At 33.4% G+C, this 25272-nt stretch overlaps 1 protein-coding gene across 1 annotated transcript in view; it reads right to left on the bottom strand.

Moving 5' to 3' along the window:
- Nucleotides 1-177: 177 nt before the first annotated feature.
- LOC110027399 (alanine--tRNA ligase) overlaps nucleotides 178-25272 on the bottom strand; it is a 49406-nt gene continuing 24311 nt past the window's right edge. Inside the window, exons 7-22 of the mRNA XM_020728813.1 lie at nucleotides 22994-23114; nucleotides 22005-22067; nucleotides 19558-19608; nucleotides 19372-19467; nucleotides 18302-18403; nucleotides 13630-13752; nucleotides 6027-6170; nucleotides 5862-5933; nucleotides 5709-5784; nucleotides 5482-5624; nucleotides 5269-5377; nucleotides 5019-5206; nucleotides 4387-4476; nucleotides 4081-4263; nucleotides 733-909; nucleotides 178-567 (exon numbers count right to left, since the gene is read on the bottom strand). Of these exons, the coding sequence (XP_020584472.1) occupies nucleotides 496-567; nucleotides 733-909; nucleotides 4081-4263; nucleotides 4387-4476; nucleotides 5019-5206; nucleotides 5269-5377; nucleotides 5482-5624; nucleotides 5709-5784; nucleotides 5862-5933; nucleotides 6027-6170; nucleotides 13630-13752; nucleotides 18302-18403; nucleotides 19372-19467; nucleotides 19558-19608; nucleotides 22005-22067; nucleotides 22994-23114 (1810 nt within the window). The 3' untranslated portion in view covers nucleotides 178-495. The remainder of the gene's footprint in view (nucleotides 568-732; nucleotides 910-4080; nucleotides 4264-4386; nucleotides 4477-5018; nucleotides 5207-5268; nucleotides 5378-5481; nucleotides 5625-5708; nucleotides 5785-5861; nucleotides 5934-6026; nucleotides 6171-13629; nucleotides 13753-18301; nucleotides 18404-19371; nucleotides 19468-19557; nucleotides 19609-22004; nucleotides 22068-22993; nucleotides 23115-25272) is intronic.

Raw genomic sequence — 25272 nt, forward strand, 5'->3', positions numbered from 1 at the left:
GAATATAAGTAGTCCGACAAAGGAAACCTAAGCCTTCGTATTTACATGCATAACACCCAAATCTTTAACATCACATCATAAATACCACAATTATTAACTTTTTAAAAGTGAAATATATCTTTTTATGCATATGTTTATGATATCAGTGTTAAAAATATAAATATCAAACTTTGGGTGTCAGCCACATAAATACATAAGAATTTGTGGGGCGTATTCAACCATTTTTAAATATAACAATTGCAACAGTGTAATGATTGTGTGATTGTATGCATTGTTCTGATTGTGTTGTCAACGAGCAAGACATCAAGTAGTGTCGCCTTATGCTAAAACTACAACAAATTACAGAATAATAATAATAATAATATTTTCTTTATATTCTAACAATAAATATTGCCACCGCATAATATACCCTTTTGAATCTAAAATCATAAGATTTTTTAAGTTGGAACTCACCAAAATCCTCCAGAAGGTGGGAATATGTGAAGCATGTTAATTCTAGCTGAGTTTCATCTGCGCAAATTTCTCTGCAACACCCACAGCCTCAGCAGCATGAGTTGCATCATTTCCCTGTCATTCAAACATGATTCCATCAGCTCAGCCAGGGAACTGAACTTTTTTCAAAAAATATATAGGGAAGATTCACATACACACCACTCAATTCCTATGTATTTACATATGGAACACGAAAACTTTACATTTAATATTTAAAACATATCTATTTTCGCCGCTAACCTGGCCTTGAGCGATGCCATTCTTCCCTCCACCACCCCGCCCACTGATTGGTTTCATTGCAGCAGTCAGCCACTCCAGCACCGCCAGACTCTTCATAGATGGGTTGTTAGGGACTCCAGCACACACCACAGATTTGTTCAAATTTTCATCAGTGCTGAATACCATCACTGCCAGTCCCTGAGTGAAACAAACAACAAGGACCAGAATAAGATTTTCTTTTTTATGAAGTGAAATTTAAACTCCATATGGTGCCTAAAGAAAATGAGGCCAGCAGGAAAATAGTACATGATAAAAGTTCACTTAATGATACAACAAAAGTTTGGAAAGTACACAACTGCATGAGGCAAACTATCAATAGAGCCAGGCGCATAGAACGTTCTAACATAAAGTAGGAATCAAAGAATGCATAGAGCTGTTAGTAAGCTCAGTTAAATTGTCTTCAGCTTCTGACTAAAAGGGGCGGTATTGACTTTGAGCTCAATTAGTTTTGGTACTTTAGAGGGGGAAAAAATCAAGGTCAAACCCAGGCTGAGTAGGGCTTTGAATGCTTTGATTTCGCTGGGCTTATTTCATTTCCACTGCAAGAACCTGCCACTACATCATCGTTAGATTTGGGATTGCCTTTATGAATCCTCATTTTCATTTTTTTTTATGTCGGTATTATACAAGTGTTAAATTTATGCTTCGCAAATCATTTTAATTTCTAACCCTCCTACGGGAAACAAATTTCGTCTGTGGGTGAAACTGTAGCTTTACTAACAAAAAGAGATCAAGCAAAAGAAAAGAAAAATAAATGAGAAGATTTGATATTTCACCATATTACAAGAGTGCAAAAATTAAAAAAAAAATGATGAAAGTGTCTGACTGACCCTCTAACCCCTATTTATAAATTTGGGGTAATGCTCAACGCTGAGGAAAATGCTACCTTTGAATAACACAAATAAAATTGCATGACAAAGCTTAGAGCTTTTTTGGGATCAATTATATCTTTTGTATATTCTTTTCTTTTTTAAGACACATTTGTTTGGTGCGCTTTTTACATATTTTTATTTTCTATTTCTAAAAGTGAATTAACATGTTTTTGAAAACACTAAAAATAACATGAAGATGTTTTGAGCATTTTAAAAAATAAACATATCTTAATCGAACATATCAAATATATTTTATTTCAAATCAAAACACAAACACAAAAATATAAAATAGAAAATAAAAAAGAAGTGATTCAAGCAATTTGATTAGATAGAATATAAATACTGATTTCTATGGGGCGAGTTCATGTGAAATTACCTACCAACTTCACAACGGATTGTTGATCCCTTGCAAGAAGCTTTGAGACATTGGGCTAATAGCTTTGGCGAATTGGGAAAGTAGCCTTAGAGACAGTCGGCTCTCTAGACGACAATGCTGATTAAACTGAATAATTATGGCAACTTGAACTTGCCTGCGGTATCATCCCATACCCTGGCAACTTCTTCCATTTGGCGAATTAAAGCTCTAACAAGTTGACTTGAACTCGGCCAATTAGATGAGCCGACTTGCATCAAAATTAACCCACGTGGTATTTGAGAGCACAACAATGACACTAATCATATCAAACCATATCATGGGTTTGCTTGTGACCTCCTTTTGCATATGTCCAATTCGCCTAACTTATATTTTTTATAACCTTTTCTTCAAAAGATATTATTCTGACATATTCTCATATAATTATTATTTAGGTTATCTTTCCTAATTTTAGCACACATTCATCCTAAAATTTTTCTTTCTCTCAAACCCAACACAATTAAAAACAATGTTTTCATCATTCAACATTTGGATTTAAACATCATTGACAAAATTAGAGTTGCACAGAACTTATCTTTTAAGTATCAATAATATACTTTTATTAAATAATACTCCTGAAGCATTTCTCCATTTTAAAAACCAAATCTTACAAGAAATTACATCTTCATTTACAACTTCACTCTTCTATATTATAAGTCTTAAGCTACTTACATCAATCACCGTTAGTTTTGATATTTTCATTTAGGATTGCAAATGAACTGAGCCGAGTTAAGCGAATGGCTATTTGAGCTAGAGCATGTTTACCAAAATCCAATTTTGAATCAACAAGAGCTTGATTTGATCTTCTATCATGATATTCAAGCTTGGTTATTCTAATTTCATACCTGATTGAGCTTGGTTTAAGGTCTACTAAAGCTCAGTTAACAACTTAAACGAGCCTTATCAAGCCAAGCATATCTAATTTAAAGAATATAATTTTTATTTAGCACTTCTAAAGTGAGACTTAAAATCTCATTGGGCAAAATTCCGCCTACTCAGACTTAGAATTATTCATCTGAAATATCAACAGACCTTCACATAGTTGACAAGCTAATGCAACAAAGCTCAACACTGTAATGCATGACTAGATAGCTATATAAAAAAAAATCAAACAAGAAGTTTGTTTATGAGTTTTTAAACAATACTATTTATGATCATAAATAAGTCGAGCTTATTAACAAGCATGTTCACAAGCTTCTTGATAGAGTATGCTCGAGCTTTATGACAAGCTTACTCGAGCTTTAAGGGATATTTTTCATCATCATAAATGAACCAAGTAACAAACAATTCAAGGATGTTCATTTAATGACCAAGGATTTATAAAAGCATTCAAGTTTATTCCATTATTTAATCAAACTATCATAATAAGTTAAAATCGAACTGAGGCACTAGTAACAAGTAAAATATTTGATGTTTTAATATGAAGCTTATCAAAATGTCTTCATATTCACCAGGTGGGTGATGCCTCCCTCATCCATCACATTAGCTATTTTCATTGTGAGATCGTATCCAATTAGGAGAAATGAAAATAGTTTATCTGGGGAAGTGTGAGCACAAAAATACAGCACCTTCAACAACAAACACACTGTGGAGTCTGCAACTAAATATTTCACCGCATGTAAAATACCTTGAATGCTTAACATGACCATACAGAATACTTCAATGCAACAACTAAATAATAACATTAGTATAGTAAGGTAAAGTTCGACATCCTCCTATTGAAAAAAAATGATTAAACCTATTTTTAATGACCCTTAAAAATGTCACAAATATGTTAAATTTTCTGCCACTAAGAATTATGAAAAGGAAAATTTTCTTTGAAACCTGGCCAAATATGTCGGAAAAGTATTAGGGTGAGCACAGTAGCTTCAAACATGGTTCATTCAATACTCTAAAAAACATCTGTTTCAAACGTTCATTGCCTAGGCAACAATATCAACGCGCACAAGATTACCTTTGTAACAAGCTCTTCAACAATATTACGAAGCCTAAACGCCTACATGAAAGAGAAGCAAAGCTCATTACCTTCTGATCCATAATCCTCAGAACTGCCTCCCGAACAGCTGTGGTATCAAGACCAACAGAGACCTGACAAATACAAAAAGATTTTCCCTCGGATGCTGCTTTATCTGCAGCACTGGTAACAATGCCAATAGCTCTTTCAATATTCTCTTCCCCTATTTTCTTTTTGTCCTTTCTGATTTGTCCCTATTAAAAAAAAAGTAACAGTTAATGGCAGAGTCATAATATGAAGTAACAAATTGCTACTGATTGATCCGATAAAGAAGGTACACACTATTTTTGGTCAATAAAAAGTTAAAGATACCGTACCTCCAACTGAGAGATCCTTGCTTTCATATCAGCTTTTAAAGCTGCTGGAATGGATGCTTTATCTATTCTACTTTTTAGGTCTGCCACTTTCTGCATGAATAAAGGGAAAAGAAACATTGAAAGATTTATCTTATAGCCCCAATTTGTTTAATTGGTTGCATTTAGAATTAGAAAGTATTGTAAACTGGCACTTATTATTCAACAGACAATCATATCACTAAGGAAAGTTTAAAAATCAAAGGTGTGAAGAAACCACATTACGAAAAAAATATACCTACTTTTTAAATCATGGAAAAAGGAGCAGATCAAAATCACAAATAAAGAGCAAAAAAGCACCTTTGAAAGCTACCAACACATCAATAGTCACATGCACAACCATTCTTTTTTCTGACAGATATTCTTTAATGGTTTTGGTCGGAAATAGCAATTGATTATAATAGATATTAATTGCATAAACAAATTACACTATTTCTCAACAAATAAATGGGCGAGGAATACTAAAAAAAAAAGTGCCTCAACAACAAGAACACCTCATAATATCTTCCTATCAACACTAGCGAACTGAAACTTGAAACAGCTTTTAGAGGAACTCATCGTGCAAAATTTCTCAAATTAACATAACCTCATAATACCTTTTCTTGTGACGTTCCTTCTAACGTGAATGTGCTTGCAATTTCAAAATCAAGAGAATTCGCCAACTCTAACGCTTTGAAAGCACATTCAGATGTCACGGCAACTACCCTTCGAACACCCTTGGCAATTCCTTCCTCAGAAAGAAGTGCAAATGCTTTGGCTTCTCGAGTATTTGATATATGAGTACCTGATTCGTTGCAAGCATTAACAAAGAGTAAATTAAAGAGTTGTGCTAAAACTAAAACCTACCTCCACATAGTTCAGTTGATATTGATGACCACTGCTTGTTTTCTGGATCAGCTACAATATCTTCTACTTTTCGGCCAACTGACACAACCCTAACTGGGTCAGGATAGACCTATAAAAGAACAAAATTTGAACATTAGCAGTAATAGTTCTACAAATAGCAGAGATGAATGGCAGAAATGATGTCCTAAACATAACAGGAGATTAAAAGCATACTTCTCCAAACACAGCTCTGAGTCCAGCAATTCGCTTTGCTACAGAAAGGCTAGTTTCACTTGCATACACATCCAGTTCATCTTTAATCTGCTGATTCACAATGGCTTCAATTTTTCTCAAGTCCTCGGGATGGACAGGTTTCCCTGTTAATATAAAATCATTATGTAAAACAATAGCTCCCTCATCTTGGATGCAACTTAAAAGGAGCATTAATAAATGATCAGCACCATGGGAGAAATCAAACCGCAACTTCTCCGGAAGAACGATAGAGCCCTTCTGATCAATATGATCGCCAAGGACTTCCTGCATCAATGTGATCAATTTACTTGAAAGAAGAAAAATGAGATATATCACAACTCCGTCATAAGTAAAATTCCCACCCGAAGTGCAAAATTCAGCATGTGCGTAGCTGTGTGGTTAGGGGCAATAAGGGCGCGCCTTTGGTAATCAACCTGATCATTTTAACCGAGAGGTGAAAATCATCAAAAATGACTTATCATTTCAATGTCAGAAGTATGATCCTAAATATTTAATTCATATTTCACCTTGCAAATTATCCTATCACCAACTGAAAATGCTCCAGTGTCTCCGGGAAAGGTACCAATATGAAGAACAAATCCTCCAAAAGGTTGAACATTATTGACTAGAAATGATCCAGATTTTCCTTTAAGAAAGCCAGTATCATATATCTGAAGAAGTTACACATTTGCTGTCAATTCTCAAATTAACATTTTCTAAGGGCAAATAAAGCAATTTAATTAATAAAAAAAAGGTACAAATCAATTATCAGCAGGGTTTTGAAAGAATAAGAGTGATAGTGTCGAAGTGATCCACTGAGCACATGAACAAAATTCTATTATCAGGTATACATGCTTAAGAGGACACATTTAACTCTTTAAATCTTGATGCATATTAAGGCTGCTTCAAATAGAATAATCGCTGTATGCTAGTGTTAACAATTAAATGAAGTTTATAATAATAAATGGGAATGGGGAATATAAACAGTTGCTTTGTATTAAACAAAGTTTATCCCAAGAAAAATATGACGTTGCTTTGATGAATGGGAAGTACACAATAAAGTGTTTCTACCTAAATACACACATACAAAAGCATGTATTTATATATTTAATAAATGTAATTATGTAAATTTACATATAAATAGTATACCGCATGCACATTAATGGTGTATGCTATTAATATTAAGTACAAATATTTATATAAATAAATAAGCATACCTTTGATATCAATAAAATATAAGATTTTGTCTTTAAATTAAAATATTTGGCTCGAACCAACTACAAAGTCATCTCAGAATGTGTAACTTTCATCTCAACCTGTCTTAACTTGAATCGAAACTTTTGACTACAAGTTGAAGACAACTTCCTTAAACTCAACTCAATCACATCCCTAGTTTGGAGAAGAAAGGAGAAAGAAATGGAGGAATAAAAGAGGTGTCAACTACCAAACAAGAATGGCTGACAGGATCCAAAAATCCCTTAAACCACTATGGAAACGATTTCTTTCAAAAGGAAGGTCAATTGGGGGTCAGTTATCAAAAATAGGCTGCATAAGAAGAGTTAAAGAGGATGATTGATGTGCAAAATTAAAAAAATATGCAACATAATGAATTTTAGTGGGAGCGAGTCATGTAAAAATTGGATTTAAACCCAAGGGCTGTGATCATTAAATGCTTTTGTTCTTGTTCATGCATTTCCTTAATGTAAACCCTATAGCTTTTAAGATCAGTTTTATTCAGCCAAGTATATCAACAGACACTTATATCATTCTTATGTATATCTATTAACGCCCTAATGAATCAACAAATTTTGTAGATGGATACTAGACTTAGTGGCTTTGATAATTACCATTAAGGAAAGTACTCCTTTTGATTAAGGAGAATCAATGTCATAAATCTTTCACATGATAATGGGCCTAAAAGTATGAGTAGCGATGACCTGTTTGCAATATAATTCAGCAAACATTTGTTTTTTTCGGAAAATTTTTAAACAATTTTTAATACTATTTAAGAGATCGGCAGCATATCAAAGAAAGTGAGGGATGTGGAGTAGATCAAAAGGAACAATTTGATGGATTTAGTGGACGTAATTTCGCCACAAGCAGTAGGCAGCTTGACTCAAATAAGGAAATGGGGAGTACATAATGAAAAAACTTCATCTATTTGTTGGAATTACATGCCCATTTGAGTCCAACAAAGTCACTAATGGTGATTTCTTATCAGGAATTTAGTGGGCTGCTACATAGAGATAGCGGGCAACACACATATTAGGCATGCCACTCTATATTAGTATGAGCATTATGAACCATCTTTGATGTATACAATCACGCAGCCTTAACCCTAAAGGTTAAACCAATCAAGTCTACACTAAATCCTTCTTAGCTCAGAACATTATTTATAAATTCATAGATGAACCTTTTTCCTCCAACTTTTGACCCTTTGATAACACAATAGCAACACATATGGCAGGAAGGTGTCATTATTATTATTATTATTATTTTCTTTCTTGTTAAAGCCAAGTTTTTATTATGAAGTTATGCTCCATTGACCACACTTTCAAGATAGTTCTCAAGCAACAATGACGGTTTTGGGGAATGCCCAAAATCACTTAAATTCAAATCAGTGAAGGCCTAAAGCAAAGCACATTTAATCATGGTTCGAGTTCAACCAATCTAATTCAAATTTGATTACATCTAAATGAGCATGTAAACCTGAACCGACCTGCTTAGCTCCAAACTTTAAATCTTCCAACAAGAACCAAAGCATTACCCGTTCGATTTAACCTAAAGCCAATTTATTGATTTTAATAACCTATTTCAAATTAATATATAAGTACAAAAACCTACTCCGATTTTCTTGAAATGAACAATCATCTGATAAAAGGCGTAACCAATCAATGAACTAAAATCCCAATCATATTGACATTGGATAAAAACTATCAGTTGCAAAAGTATTAAGAGCTAGATCAGTTTCGCTTGATATTCTTAAATATGTGGAAGCAGCCAAATGCAGCGAAACCATAAACATCCAAGATACGGTTAGGATAATTCGACTTGTACCTTACTAAGTGCTTCAAGTATCCCTTTCAAACTATTTGAAGAATATTTGGCCTAGAAAACAAGCAAAACCCAAAAATACTAAGGGCTTGTTCAGCATCACTTTTGTTATCTAATTTTGTTTTTAAAAAAACATGTTTGTTATTGTACTTTTTTACATAATTTTATATTCTATTTTTAAAATAAAATCAAATTGTTTTTAAAAATAATTCAAAGCACACAACTTGTTTAGTGTTTTTAAAAACAATCATTACAACTAGTGACATTTTATTTCAAATCAAAACATAAACAAAACAAAATAAAAATAAAAAATAAAAAATAAAAACAAAAATGATCCCAAACAGACCCTAAGCATTTTGGAAGCTAACGAGAAAAATGAATATTAGAGTTCCACGATTGGGCTCCCAATGCCAAACTATGGAGTTGGGAATGAAATAACATATTCTAATTATTTAAGATTAATATATTTAATATGAAAAATAATATATTTTGACCTATATTTGTCTATAATAGGCTTTAAAAATATTTTATGTGATTCCTACACAACAAAGATTCTTTATTTTACATGAAAATTGGTTTTCTAGCTCCCTAGCGCCATAGATCTTTAGGCGATATTTGTTATTTTGTTTTAAATAAGTTCCTCTACCATAAGTGATTCTCAAATTTGATCTATGGTCTTGCTTGGTTTTCTCAGGATGATGAATATTGATTGATGTGGGCACATTTTCATGTTATTCTAAGCCTTCATTTTGCCATGAGTTATATTATTCTTGAGAACTCTCATTTCCTCAAAGCCAATAGATGGATATTCTTCCTTGGGAGCTCTAGCAATGGTTGGTGCTTCACCAAATTCTACGGAAGTGATAAGCTCTGTACTAGCTCCCCATTTAGTAAGACGCCATCTCAATCCTGAGTTGGTGTGCTTAGGCCTTTTCTCAAGGTTTTGAAAGGCAAATCTTCTCTTCAATTTTGCTAAATATCAATATTACTAACATTTTTCATAGGAATGAACTTGTTTTAAGATGATGAATTTAATGTCTTGGCCAAGCCTTGTGAGTGTGACCTTATCGACACATTTATTCTTGCTCATCCAAAACAGAATGAGATCAAGATATTTTTTAGAAATTGGATTTGTTGGAATAAATCTTAAAATTTCCAAAGTTATTTTTCTAGTCCCAATTAGGGCTGTTAAAAAAACTTGTTGTTCGCGAACAACTCGTGTTCGGCTCGTTCGTTAAGTAAACGAGTCGAACAAGAACAAGTTTTTAAAGCTCGAATTATAAATGAGCCGAACACGAACAACTCTTTGTTCGCTCGTGTTCGGCTCTTTTTAGCTCGAAATAGAAAAAATTATATAATTATTTAAATAATAATATATTACATATATTATTTATATAATAATATATTATATATATTTATATCTAAGTTTAAAACGTAACTGCTCGTGTGGGAATCTGGTTATGCGTTTTCTTTGCATACATTCGGTCCAGATTTGAATCTAGTACTCTACATCTATTTTTTCAATTTAATTTTAACGAGTCAATTTCGAGCCAAATACGAACATAAATATTTAAATCAAGCCGAACATGAACATACTATTCACGAGTCGATTTCAAACACGAGCCGATTTCGAACACGGACAATTTCGAACGAGTCGAACACAAGCCAAGCCTAAGCTCGCTCAAGCTCAGCTCATGCTCAGCTCATTCACAACTTAGCCCCAATCCTTGCAATTTTTTAGAATGTGGGTTAAATATCATGATTTTCTTACTTTTGCTAAAGTAAAAGAGATGGGGATGATTTCCCATCGGTTTAAGTTTAATAAGCTCAAATAAGCTCTTAAATGATGGAATCCAAAGATCTTTTACAACATTTTTAGTAAGGTAAAAGCATTATACATATTATTTTTATTTAAACAATCTTGAATTGGTGGCTAGCACCTTTAAGTACATTTCTACCATGCAACTAATTTTGGATAAAAAAAATCCAATACTGATTTTAAGTATTGGATTTTTGCAACTAATTTTAAAACGAGAGAAAAAGCCCAGGAAAAACTTGAATTATGGAGGTCTACATTGGAGTCTAAAGGCCTTCGTTTAAGTAGAACTAAAACTGAATACATGGAATGTAATTTTAGTAGTAATAGCTCTAGTGACAGAAGTGTGACTTTGGGTGATCAAATTATTAAAAGGTGTGAACGATTTAGATATCTTGGGTCCGCTGTCCAAAGCGATGGTGATATAGATGGAGATGTTAATAGTAGAATTCAAGTTGGTTGGTTGAAGTGGAGGAATGCTTCGGGCCTTTTGTGTGATAAAAAAGTACCGCTAAGACTGAAAGGAAAATTTTATAAGATGGTGGTGAGACCTGCAATGCTCTATGGCGCTGAATGTTGGCCTTTAAAAGAGAAGCATAATAATAAGTTAAGTGTTGCCGAGATGAGAATGATTAGGTGGATGAGTGGCTTTACACTTAGAGACAAAATGCGGAATGAATATATTCGTGATAGGGTTGGTGTAGCTCCTGTGACAGACAAAATTAGAGAAAGTCGCCTTAAATGGTTTGGTCATATTAAACGTCGACCATTAGATGATCCGATTAGGAGAGTAGATGTTTTAAATTCGACTTGTGTTAAGAAAGGCAGAGGTAGACCTAGGAAGACTTGGGCTTATTGTATTAAAAATGATCTTAATTTACTAGAACTAAATGAAAATATGACACTAAATAGGACGCAATGGAGAAAAAGGATTCATGTAGCCGACCCCACGTAGTGGGATTAAGGCTTTGTTGTTGTTGTTGTTGTTGTACTGATTTTGAATTCATTTATTTTGTAGATAGCTATACACACCTATTGATGTGCATATTATACTTTTAATAAAAAAAGAAATAAATTCAATAATAAAATCTCAATCTCCCATTTTCTACTCTTTTCATTTCTTATTCTAATTTTCAAATATAAACAGAGATTGAAGTTATACTTCTTATAAGCCAGTCACTCAACATGGAGACTCTACTCCAAAGCGACGAGCCCTTCATCAATATTGAAATCCAATCTTCATCCAAGAAAAACAGCTGTAACATATATAAGAGATCCTCTTTAAAAAGATGACGGTGGCAGCTTTCATAAAAAAGCCAATGGTTAAAAAGAAAACAACTCCACCGTTGAAAATTAAATTCAAAATGATCCATATTAAAATATTGAACTTAGAAATTTCAAAGAAAATCTGCAATAAATGCAAATCACAGCCCCTCTCTCCATATTTAAGCCAGTCGGGCAACAAACTAAAGACAATTAGCTATTCTCCCACTAAAGTCTATTCTAGAACTTCATTGAAAAAAGTTTGGATGCTCATAAGGTGAATTTTATGACGCCTCATTGCAAATAGGAAGAGAATTAATGCTTAATTGTATACTAAAAAAGGTTAGAGATATGAGAAGAGACAAAAATACATTTCATACTTACAGCCCATGCCATGAAAAATATAATAATTTGATTGCTATAAGTCACTATTAAAATATGGTCGGAATGTGTTCCATCATTCTCTCAAAAGATCCAAAAATTGACCTTTTTTTTAGTCATTAGCACAGATTGCAAATTCCTATCAATTATCAACCTCACTTGGGCCAAAAATTATGTTACTAAGCTTTGTCAATTTCAAAATTTAAACTTGGGAATGATGATTGACAGAAAATATTTGTTCATGAATATGATGTCCATTTGCAGACTCCCTTTCTCGGTATCTCTAGCTCTTTATAGTAACTTTATACGCTTCTCCATTGAGCAGGCAACAACCATTTTCCATTGACTATCACTCTATCCATTCTCTAACAAGCAAATTTCACCAAGCCTAAGGCTGAAAATGTGATTGCATGGGTCAGCCAACGATATCAATCAATCAAATTTTGCTAAATAATATAATTGTCCCGCTCTTATTTAAATTCCAAGTAAATAAGGACTAAGATTCATATCCAAGGAAAGTCTCTCACAAAGAATGAGCTGAAACTTATCATCATGAGCTAGTTAAAAAAAATAGAACACATGAAATAAAAAAAAGAAAAAAGAGTACATTAAACGAAGCTTAACCAATGAAACTTGCTCAAAGCATGTAGGTGTATAGCTCATATAAAAAAATAAATATTATATAACAGTTATATGCTATCAAGTAGTATCCTGTCCTGTCTTTGAAGCCATATGTTGTCTAGCTTAATGGGGCTTCTACCATTAGAATATACCAATGAATGGCCAACAAGTAGCATTACGCTCACAACCCATCTATTACATGCCTTTCCCATATAATTGCATAAACCTATTGCTACATAAGGATACCAACTATTGTCTTCTGATGTTGGCAAATTGGGTCAATCCAATATGATATTAATCGGAACAACTTCCATCGCAAAAACAATTTAAAGCACAATTAAATGTACATCTAAAAATCAAATTCAAGCCTAAACTTGAGCCTAACCAACCTTCTTAATTTAGAATGACCTGCCAAAAGTAGGCAAAATTATTAAATGTAAAAATGTAAGCCCATAGGAAGCCTCAAAGAAAGATTTAAATAAACACGGCACAGCATCATGGGAACTATGACTAAGATAAAATCGATTATACCTTAAAAAGAAACAACTAAAGCATGTTTTTCTCTTATATGCCAAAAAGGTTCCAAGGATAGGGGGTTGTTTTAACTGAGCTATCAATTATTACTTGAATGATTTTCAATATTTGCATTAGACACCATAGATTCATTTTGACACTTCAGAATTCCGTTGACTCTCTTGCTCAGGTGATACTGATATAGCATAATGTATTTGAATTCACCTTTCATTAATAGTGTTTATAATTAATTTATGATCCCTTGGTTGAATTTTCTGACTAAATATTCAAGCCATGCACAGGAAACTGCACAAGAAATATATAGGTGACGTTAACATCATTGTAATTAAATAAATTCAACAACTGTGAAACAATATTACATATTATTTTTTGCTCAGAAGAAACAAACAAAAGAAACTGAATATCAGTGCATTAAAATAGTCAAAACATTGCACTTCTACAGAAAATCAATAGTGCAATACCTGGCCACCAGATTCTGCATAGAAACTAGTGCTTTCCAGGATAACTCCAAAATCAGAACCAGCAACAGCAGTTTCCACAAATTCAGATCCATTATAGATAGCCTTTATAACAGTTTCATGATCCTTCAAAAAGAAAAAACTTGAAATTAGCAGAGCCTAGACAAGGAGATAGCATAATGGCAGAACATACAGATATGAGCGAGAAACCAGGAAAGGCAAAATATCCAACCCCTAAGTTCAACCTGTTAAGAAGGTCTCTACAAAAAATAAAGACAGTACAGTAAAAAAATGCACAGTAAAGTCAACAACAAAAAAAAAAAAAAAAAACAAACCATTATACTACTAAGTGGGGTCGACTGAATCTTTCTCCATTGTCCTATTGAATGTCATATTTTCATTTAATTCTAATAAATTAAGATCATTTTTTTAACAACATGCACCAGTGATTTTAAGTCACCTCTAACTTTTTGAATATAAGTTGAATCTAAAATATCTACTCACCTAACTGGATCATTAGATGGTTGACGTCTAATGTGACCAAATTATTTAAGACGACTCAAATATTGTTTGCCGCTAGCGCTACACCAACCCTTTCACGGATATATTCGTTTCACATTTTATCTCTAAGTCTAAAGCCACTTATCCACGTAAGCATTCTCATCTCAACAACACTTAACTTAGATTTATGCTTCTCTCTTATAGGTCAACAATCTACGCCATAAAGCATTGCAAGTCTCATCACCATCTTATAAAATTTTTCGTTAAGTCTTAGCGGTAATTTCTATCACACAATAGACCCAATGCATTACTCAAACAATCATCCAACTTGAATTCTAATAATAAGATCCCCATCTATATCACCATCACTTTGAACAATAGACCTAAGATATCTAAAACGTTCACTCCTTTTAAAGACTTGATCCTTTTAAAGACTTGTCCTTTTAAAGACTTGATCACCCGTTGTTACTACCCGGCCACTAGATCTACTACTACTATAATTACATTCCATGTATTTAGTTTTAAATCTACTCAAACGAGAGCCTTTAGACTCTAAAGTTGGTCTCTATAATTAATGTTTTTCTAGAACTCTTTCTCTAGTCTTATCCAAAAGGATATCATCAGCGAAAAACATACACCAATGTACATCTTCTTGTAAATGTCCAGTAAGAAGATCCATAACTGAAGCAAAAGGATATGGGCTTAAAGCCGATACCTAATGTAATCCAACTGAAATAGGAAACTAATTGGTCAAATATAATTTTGTTCGAATACAAGTAGCAATTCTAGCATACATATCTTCAATGAATTGAATATAAATCATATAAACATATTTCTTTTCTAGAGCTATCCAAAGAACTTTTCTTGGAACCTTATCATAAGTTTTTTTATAAATCAACAAAAATCATATGCAGATCCTACTTACTCTCTTTGTACTTCTCCATCAAATCACTCAATAAATGTATAACTTCCATAGTAGACTTACCAGACATAAATCCAAACAAATTTTGAGAAATCTTTGCATCACGTCATAACCTATGTTCAATTACTCTCTCTCATAATAATAATGTATGACATATTAACTTAATTCCTCTATAATTTACACACTTATGCATCCCATTTATTCTAAATAATAGGGACCAAAATACTCTTCCTCTACTCTTCTAACATTTTTTAGTATTTAAAATAATATTAAAAAGTTTAGTAAGCCAAGAAGTTTCCAATTCTTTCTATTGAGATACCATCATACTCTACTGATTTTCCACTCTAAATTTGCTTTAAAGCCCCCATCAACTTCCTTTTTACCAATGTGGTGGTAAAAATAAAAAGTTTTATAATTATTAGTAATGATATTAATATCAGTAAAGTCAACCGTATTTTCAAAATATTCATTGAAAAATTTATAAAAATATCTCACCCACTTATGTTAAATATCCTCATATAAAAAAATCACTTTTTGATTTTCATCCTCAATACACTTTACTTGAACAACATCTTTATTTTTTTCTCTTTATTTGGCTAATTTATACATATATCTTTGACCATCTTTTGTATTTAATTTATTATAAAGATTATTAAAAATAGAATTCTTACTCTCACAAATTGTTCTCTTAAACTTCCTACATGTCACCTTATATTTTTCTCAATTCTCTAAATTTTTACATTTAAAACAAAACTTTTTATAATTTATCTTTTCTTACATATTATTTCACCATCAAATATTTTTATTTATAAGAGATTTTTTTAAATTCTCCAACTATAGTTTTTACAACTTACTTGCTAGGACTCATTACTTTAACCCAAATAGCATTAGACTCTTCACGAAAATCCCAAATTTTAAGTTCTTCAAGTTTAAACTCATAAAAATGCATAATAAATTCATAAAAAATATAAATCTCTAGAGCATGTAGTGCTAATATCTCACAATTATGTCAATTCCTAGGGGTGGTAATACTGATCAAAACTCAAAAGTCACTCGAATTTTGAATCAAAGAAAAAATCCACTAGGCCATTTCAAGTCAAGTCTATTCAAGTTAAGTACAAACCCAATGTGGCCCGCTCAAAACCTTATTTGAGTTAATTCAAATTTATAAAAATAAATAATTAATCTAAATATAAAATAATATTCAAATTAAATTACTGGTTAGGTTAGGTCTTTTTTTCCGTCCATTTGGTTTTAGGTTTAATTCATAGTGTTTTATTTTTTGCCTCCTCAGATATGAGTCAATAAACATCAATGCATCACGCAACCCACAGTTTAGACCTCCTTTGTAGAGATCATATGGCTCCTAATATACAAAAAGGCAACTGCCATGAACCATGAGGTGATAGTGTTGCAAACCATGAGGATATGTAATAAACTGAGATTGAGGTTATCCAATTTCTCATGTTCCATCCACTCCTAACACACACTACCGTTTTGACTACGAAAAGACTCTTTTCTTCATTTTATTTTATGATTTTGAGGGCACTGGCTTTTTGATTCTCAAAAGCAAAATACAAAAGTAAAAAAAGCAGAACCAAAGGAGAACCATAGGGTGTGCTCAATAATCTACGGTTTCATGCATGCAAGTCTTCTTTTATTTATCCAAGCCATCCTACAAAAAAATCTTTTGAGATAATATAAATTCAAAGTATTATATAAAAAATTGATTGGTAACTAGATTATGCTTCACACAAAAACCTCTTGATACCGAAGTTAACCCAAATAGCAATAGAAAAGTAGATAATATTACTAAAAAATCAATAGGTAATTACAACCAATACACTGAAATGGAAATAACAGCAACATAAATGGCCAACGCAACTAGGAATGTGTCCCAAAGGGTTGTCGTGGGTTGTGCAGGATGGATGATAGTTAGGTGGTTGCGGTTAGCCAACGGAAGGATGGAAAGCGACAACAATGAAATAGGAAAGTGAGATGTGGAAGGGGCTGCAGGTATGGTGGAAGTCAGTTGATTGCTGTAGGGATGTGGAAGGCTTGCTGAAATAGCAGCCGAAGGATAAAGGACTTCCTGGCGGCTAGACAACGACAATTTGGAAAGGAGAAGTAAGGTGGACGTGAGCTAGAATGCAGGCGCTATGGCAGGAAATGGTAGTTGTGGAGGGAAAACAACAGGCAACAAGGTGGTAGGAAACTACATGAAAAAAGCAAAGATATTGTTTTCCGGTGCTTGCCCCAAAAACGACGAAGGCGACAACGAAGAAAATATTGCAGAAGAGTTGTAAAATATAAGTACCAAATTGAGAGTGAGATACAATTTGAGCACCACTGGACCATTGGAAGATAATCACCACCGCAGACAAGTATAACCAAAGCACCACTCACCATTGGATATGGCCCTAGAAGAAAAAATAGGTGACGCCAACGGCTTTTCTGACAGAAACATGATTGACCTAAAACACGAAAACAATATACATATAGACCTAGGGTAAAGAGGAGTGGACTCCACTCTAAATAGAAGGGAAGCCCGTGCCCGTAAGAACAGTCCTATCCCTCCTTTGCCTGGACTAAACCCGTCAGGTGCAAAGGAAGTTGTGGCAGTTTCCATGTAGGGCATTGGACTCCCACGCCACCGCTTTTTTTTATTGTCGTAATAAATGCATACTATTCAAGTAAGTATTTGACTTAACCATTACCATGTTTAAGCTATCACTACTCTTCTCCGTCTCTCTGTATTTCTATACTTCTATTGTTAATAAAATTTTAATTGCTGTCCCCCTAGGCTAATTTTTTCCTTTTTTCCTCCTAGTTTCTTCATTAGGCATGTTCCCTTAAGTTTATAATCATTTGTATTGATTTTTTTTTATTTGTAATAACTGACTTGTGAGACAATATTTTTCTTAAATTCAATCAAACTCAACCTGCATGGCATTTTAAATGTATGAATTTCGTGTGAACTCAATTGATTTGTCCCAACTCATAAGCATTTGGAGTGAAGAAGCATGATTTTGAGCCAGCTCAGAATAAATTTACATTGGCTTATAATTGAGGCGTTAAGTTGAGTTGGCTCAAATTGAACCATTTTTCGAGTTATAGCTGGGTTTAGCTCTGATGTTTCAAGTTCAGGTCAGGTTCAGCTCGCTTGTACTAAACTCAACACAATCCCTATTCCAATGGAATTCAACAGTAAATATATAAGGCCCAAAATGTACTAAAACAAGGCGTCCAAACCTGGAACCAGACAAACTTGTGACTATCATTAGTTGGATTCACTCCTTTTACATGCAATTCTGATGTGGCCTCAGCATCCATTGCAATTATATCACCAACTGCCTGCCAAATCAATATAAACATTAAAAAGAAGACGTGTTGGAATGGCATCCCAGGTAGTTTATCAGTGAATGCTAAATATAGTATCTATTCTGTAATATTGAACAAAATGAATAGAAAATATAGTTCAAAGTAATAAAGAATTTACAAAACTAACTAAAATACCGAAGAGGATGTGACAATTTCTGTAACAAGCAGCATACTATAACATTTATGTCATCCATAGGCACCCGATGTTTTCTTGAATTGAAAAAACAAAAAAATTAATATTTCAAACTCCAGAACTTAAATACAAGTATTGAGGGTATAAAAGATGTACATGCTGAAATCTGTTCTCCTATCATGTAAATGGCCCGCATAACAACTAGAGCACCAAACTCACAAACTATTTTTTTAAAGTTTGAGGCATAGTTCCAAAGCTTTTCAAAACAAAGAGCTCCGAAAACTTCCAAGGTTGGAGTTCTGATGCTTACAAATAGCAAATTTGAAAATAATAACATATAAAGATGCAAGCAAAACCTGTATCCAGCCTCATTTAAATATGCCAATACTTGTGCCACGTTCTCAATGAAATCTTGCAACTCCATCCTACCTATGAAAAGAAAATAGAGCTCTCCACACAAGTAATGTGTAGCGACAACAGACAGTGCTTACTATTACACAAATAGAAGTTTCTCTGTTCATCGCCATTGCACTACCTTCTCAGTAAAAGTTTGATTTTACGGAAATTCCACATTTTATTTTCTCAATTAGCTCAGTTTTCTTCATGAATTTGACATTTCATATTTTTCAACATGTTAGAAACCACCATTAGTTATGCATAAAGGTTAAGAATGACTTAAATATATTAAGCTTTTAACATATTGTTGAAGTGGGAAACTCACAAGTCCAATAAACCATGGAAAAAATAAAGAATGAGTAAAAGAAGGATCCCAAAATAAAATAAACAAATATAAAAAATGGAAGATGACCTTGCTTCGAGCATTTCTTGCTTTCTGTCTGGCATCCTCCATGGCAACATTGAAGCCCTCAACATCCACAGTAAGGCCCCTCTCTTCAGCCATCAACTAAAATAAAAAAAGCTTATTGGAGCATTTCAAACATTCAGATTGGGCAAATGATCCTGAAACTTAAAATCAAATTGACAACAAAATCACCTCGGTCAAATCCACTGGGAAACCATAAGTGTCCCACAAGATAAATGCCTCCTGCAAGAAATGTATTGTCTTTGAGTAATAATAGTGAACATAAAATCAGATATTATTCATCTTAGCTACAAAATCAAACTATTTCAATGGAAACAGAATGAACTTAATATATATATATATCTCTCTGTGTGTGTGTGTGTGTGCGCGCGTGTGTGCGCGCGCGCGCGCTGCGTACTCAGATCAAGTGGTCGGGCATCTGCTTGTTAGTTGTGAGTCCCCTCTGATCTGAGGTTCGATTCCCCTAGAGTGTAGAGTGTGATACTCAAATTCTTAGGTGCATGAGGGATGGTCGAGGCTATAATAGCCTTCGGTTATTCCTTTGAATATATATATATATAATGGCTACACACTTCTACATTGCCAAGTCAACTAAAATTTTCAAATAAGAATTCAGCATGGAGGATTTGTGTTAAAATTTAACACAAGCTGAGGCAATGCTTATGTAAGTTCATAATGTATTGCCAAGCTTGGCATGCCTATTATTAACCAGAAAACCATAACTGAGGAAGTGTTGTGTTTATAAACTGATCGAGACAGTGGTGAGAAATAACAATGAGACAAACAGAGTGAAAACGAAACAGTTATGATTGGAGAGAAACTATTGGAGTTGAGACTTCAATGTGGTTATACGGCATTCAAACATAATCTTAATCATTATATCATCATCTACTGAATGAACATTGAGGCAAAACAACCAGTATTAAAAGGCAGGCCAAACTTACCCATGGCTTTCTTAATGACCAATAGATAAAATTGTGAGTGCAAATATACATAAAGCACGAACATGTGTTGTATCACAAACAATTTATATTTATCTTTGTTGAACGTGCAAGTGGTACACATATTTAAATATACTAAACTAAGGTCATACAGTTTGGGTGATGGCAAGTGCCCATGATTTCTCCATAAATATAGCGCAAATTATCACCACTACCTAAATATTGAATTTAAATTTAAATACAATTAAAGCTATTACATACATGTCCTTACATTTAAATTTAAAAATGAAGTAGCATAAGTTTAAATTTGAATAGCACAAAAAAAATTTAATATGTTTCTTTGCCCTCTCTTCTTTCTTGCTTTCTTACTTTGCATAGAACACCGAGCTTATTTTGATGTTTTCTTAAGTGGTGATCATTTCCTTTTGATTTTTTTTTCTTCTTTGCCCATTCGAATAATAAAAAAAATCTCAATAATATGATACACTTGACCTTATTGAGTCAAATAGACTTGGGATTTTAAAATTTTTGTCATCAAACTAACAAGATAGAAGTTCCTTCACTATGACTGTTTTTATGGTTTGTTGAGAGAAGAGGTTGTCAGTTACTTGACGACATTTAGGGCTAGTCGAGTCTGACCTCCGTAACCCATCCAAGTCCTACGCCTAGACTATCGAGAACAAGCACTTCTTCTACTTAATACGCTTCAGCTTATAAACTTGGAGGTTTCCTTTCATACACTAGAAATGTCGTAGAATCTAGTATGTTTGAAAATATTTTTAGCTTGAATGCGTAGCTACTTTTGTGTGTAATCCATTTGACTTGACACTTATCCATCAATTCACTAAGAAAGGCTCATGGATTTGGAACACTTGAACACATCAAATCAAATGGGTTTGGGAAAACAACTCCCATCATCAAACTAAGATAGATCTCAACATCCAAAGAATTGAATAAAGTCCAATTTAGAATTTTGGGAGAAATGTAGCTGAATTCATTCCTAAATTATCTACTAAGACCTTTAATAAAATAAATAATGTTAACAAAATAATATCAAGGCAAAAGATTTTTAGCTACAACTCATAAATCTATTGTAATAATCATATTTGCCATATTCAACTTCTTACAGTGCTTATATTATTCATGCAATTGATCTCTATATCAAGAAATGACATATTTTACTCAATTTATGTTTTAAGTTAGCATCTTCAGGTTTTAATTCACTTGCAATACTTTAACAAACCTAACCAACTGGGTTAGATTTAGCACATTCCAGTTTTTTAAAGATCAAATAAATAGAAATTCTTGAGCTTCTAGCTTAATAATTCCTCAACCTTCTGCCACTTATTGAAGTAAGAATGTAATTTAGATTTTCATAATAATTATAACGTGAATGTCTAGAATCATAGCTTAGCCAACTTTGTTTAAGTTGCACCAACTATAATTTTTTTATTGTAACTTTAATGGCATGGAGATGCAATTATAAACAATGAGACCAATTTAATGTAAGGTGTTTAGTGGTTTGAGGTTCACGAATACAACTTAGGATGAGGAGCAGAATGAAAGCACATTAAAAATAAAATACACAGCATCACCAAATAAATAAATTATGTGAAATAAAATGTATGTAAGCAGTGTAGAACAAAATAAAGCAATAAATACAGCATAAATACTTACCTGCCCACTCAATGTATTCCCCACCTTAAGGTCCTGAGCAGCCTTCTTAAACTTCTCTATTCCCTGTAAATTTAGGAATATAAATTATATCCATAATAGGAAAACCATCACTCAAAAGGATATTTAATTTCTACATATTCAACTATTTAGAATGATTTTGCCACCAAAGTACTGAACAAACAGTAAAAGCATTTTAAGAATCCCGCACATTCACCAATCCCAAACCAAATCCTATCAAGGATTCCAATTTTTGGCATCATAATGTCAAAATATCAAACAATTTATTTAGAACGACTTCCATTACAAGGTATTTAATTAGGAACCATTTGGGATCACTTTTGTTTTTTTTTTCTATTTTGTGTTTTTATTCTGTTTTATTTATGTTTTGATTTGACGTCTTTGATAAGTTTGATTAGGATATGGTTGTTTTTTAAAAAACCCAAAATACTAAAATATTGTTTTGAGCAAAACATATTAATTTATTTTTAGAAACAGAAAATAAAAACATATTAAAAACACATCAAACAAATATGTTTTCAAAAACAAAAGAAAAACGAAAAGCAAAATTGATCCCAAACAAGCCTTTAGTAAATATACTTCACCAAACAAGGTAAATTTTGATGAAATTAAAGTTCTCAATAAAAGTTTCCAGCATGAAATATAAAGGAAATCTAACTTGAAAGGGCAAACAAATCCCCAGAATTCAGCCTGAAACCTTAAAGAAACAAAAGAGAATAGACCAAGAGGTAGTAGCATGTAATCTATCTTAACTGATTGTGGTGACAATTAAGTATTTTGACAATCAATAAATTTGCTAAAGATGATGTACATCATAATTTTAATACTCATCCATAAGGTGAAAAGATATTTACCATGGAAGCAACTGAATAAGTAAAGAACTCGAAGCAAAAAATGAAATCTCAATTTCAGCGGCATGTAATGAAAATGCTCTCAGAAAGAGTAAAAGCTGCGTCGTTGATCAAAATTACCTTCAACAATGTTCTTCCAAAGCTAACTTCCTCCTCAGAAATAATATCTCTAATCTTCTCCTCATGCTGTTTGAGCTCGGGAAAAATGTCACCCATCACGCTAACCAAAACACCTACAAGACTAACCACCATCTATAATTTTAAGATGTAAATCCCATATCTGGAAGGAAATATATATCTAGCTTTGCAATAGAAGTGCAAGTAATAAATGTTCAGACGTAACAAGTTCAATCAACAACGCTATGAAAGGAGAAAAACTCGAGACAATCCATTATTCTAACACTGTCAACAATGTTTCATGGATATCATTAACCATTGTTAATTTCAGAATCCTACTTATTTTAATAGTTTAATTGCAAGACAAGAAGCAATTGTTCTAAGGAATTATTAAGTAATGATTGAAATTAATATAAATCACGATGACGAACTAAATCAATTAATAAGCAAAAATTACCTCTGCATCAACATAGCATATAATGGACACTAATCATTTCAACATCCGTTATTCAATGTCACTAATCATTTCAGCGTCCGTTATTCAAAGTATACTTCAATCTTCATTATTAAATGATAAAGCAGTTTTGACAGAACAAAAAATTCATGCAAATTGCCTTAAAAACAAATAAGAGTTCATAAGAAAACGCGATGAATGGTCCCGTCTCATGACTGTTTGTTTGTGTGATGATGTACACTTCAAACTTAGTGAGGTATTTGAGAGTCCTTTCAGGAACCAAGATAAATGCTGTGATTGTCTCCACAATAAAATTTTCAGTTTTTCATCTTCCAAGGTTGGTCAGCTATCTTTTCAAAATGGATTCCCAGGTTCATCTTCCAAGGTGAATTTTGAATCTAGAGTATGGTGTATGTCGGAATTTCAGGTTTTTTCTCTTTTAGTATCTTCTATCTTTAATATTTTCTATTTTTAGAATTAACTACTATGGGTAATTCCTATTTCTTTTTTCTAGCATGAGGACTTTGTGGCTTTCCTAATGTGGCGGTCTTCCTTTGCTAGAAATCTTGTAACCGAGTCTTCAAAATTTGAAGAGAAATAATCATTTTTTCTATCAAAAAAATTACATGGTATCGGAGAAAGGTTCTTGAACAACAACCTAATACGGCGAGATCGTCGGATGTTGCGTAGCCCGTGCCCAATCCCTCACCATATAGTCGTGATTAGAGCCCGCTGGGAAGGCAATGATTGATTGCGGTGTTCATCCCTATTGATACAACCACAATTAGAGCCAGATGGGAAGGCAACGATTGATCGTGGCGTTCAACCCTCATGATACAGTGGGAAAGCAACGACTGGTTGCACAATTAGCAATACGGTTGTGATTAAAGCCCGTTGGGAAGGAAACGAATGATCGTGGCGCTCATCCCTCATGATAAAGTCACGATTAGAGCCCACTAAGAGGGCAACGATAGGAACATGGTGTTCAGAGGCCTGGAATCATGAGGCGTTGTAAACATATCACGAGGATCAAAACCACCTGCAGCTCTTGATTATGAAGGAACAAAATCGATATTATCGTCTGTTTTCGAGGTGTATTTTTTGGTTGAAGTCCTAAAAAAAAGGATGAAGATAAAACAAGATCCCCGTCACAGCCTTCTCCCGTGTCAAGGGGTCTGTATCGGTTTAGTCGAGGGTTCTGAACGACTTCGTCACGTCGCAACCTCCTCATTGTTTAGCCATCAAGGCTTCGAATCTACTTTATCACAAGCCCAAAAACACTATTAAAATAGTGACTGAAATTACCCAAAGTTCTTTGCAAGGACCGAACCAGGGTCAATCTTTTATAAGCATATGCATCTTGTGCATTGCTCTTGTTTGTTTTTCATCGTGACAGAACTAGCAATCAAAGCAAGTGTTTGTGGGCTCTCCTTCACATTAGGTTGATCAAAGCCGCCTTTATTCACCATCTCTGAGCTAAAGATTGTAGCCACTACTAGCACGTTTTCTCATGATGTCGTACAAGTCGGCAAGGACTGGCATCCAAAAAAAGTCTACTGTTTCTATTGGTTCCAGTAATTTAAAGGACAATCTGCCCATCCCGTGGAGCGAGTATTGCAAAAAATCATGTCATACGAAAGAGACATGTTAAAAAGCTTTATGGAAAACCCGCAAATTAGAAATCAAAATCTAAACAAGGAGGTCGTGCATATCAAGTCACTATTGATGACACTCAAGAACCTACTAACAAGGATGCAATAAGAAGCAATTAGAGCACTGTCGGCGCTTAAAAGGGGGAAAAGAGAGTTTTTTTTTTAAATGTTTGGGG

This window comes from Phalaenopsis equestris, unplaced genomic scaffold (assembly GCF_001263595.1).
Source record: "Phalaenopsis equestris unplaced genomic scaffold, ASM126359v1 Scaffold000428, whole genome shotgun sequence".
NCBI classification, from domain to species: Eukaryota; Viridiplantae; Streptophyta; class Magnoliopsida; order Asparagales; family Orchidaceae; genus Phalaenopsis; species Phalaenopsis equestris.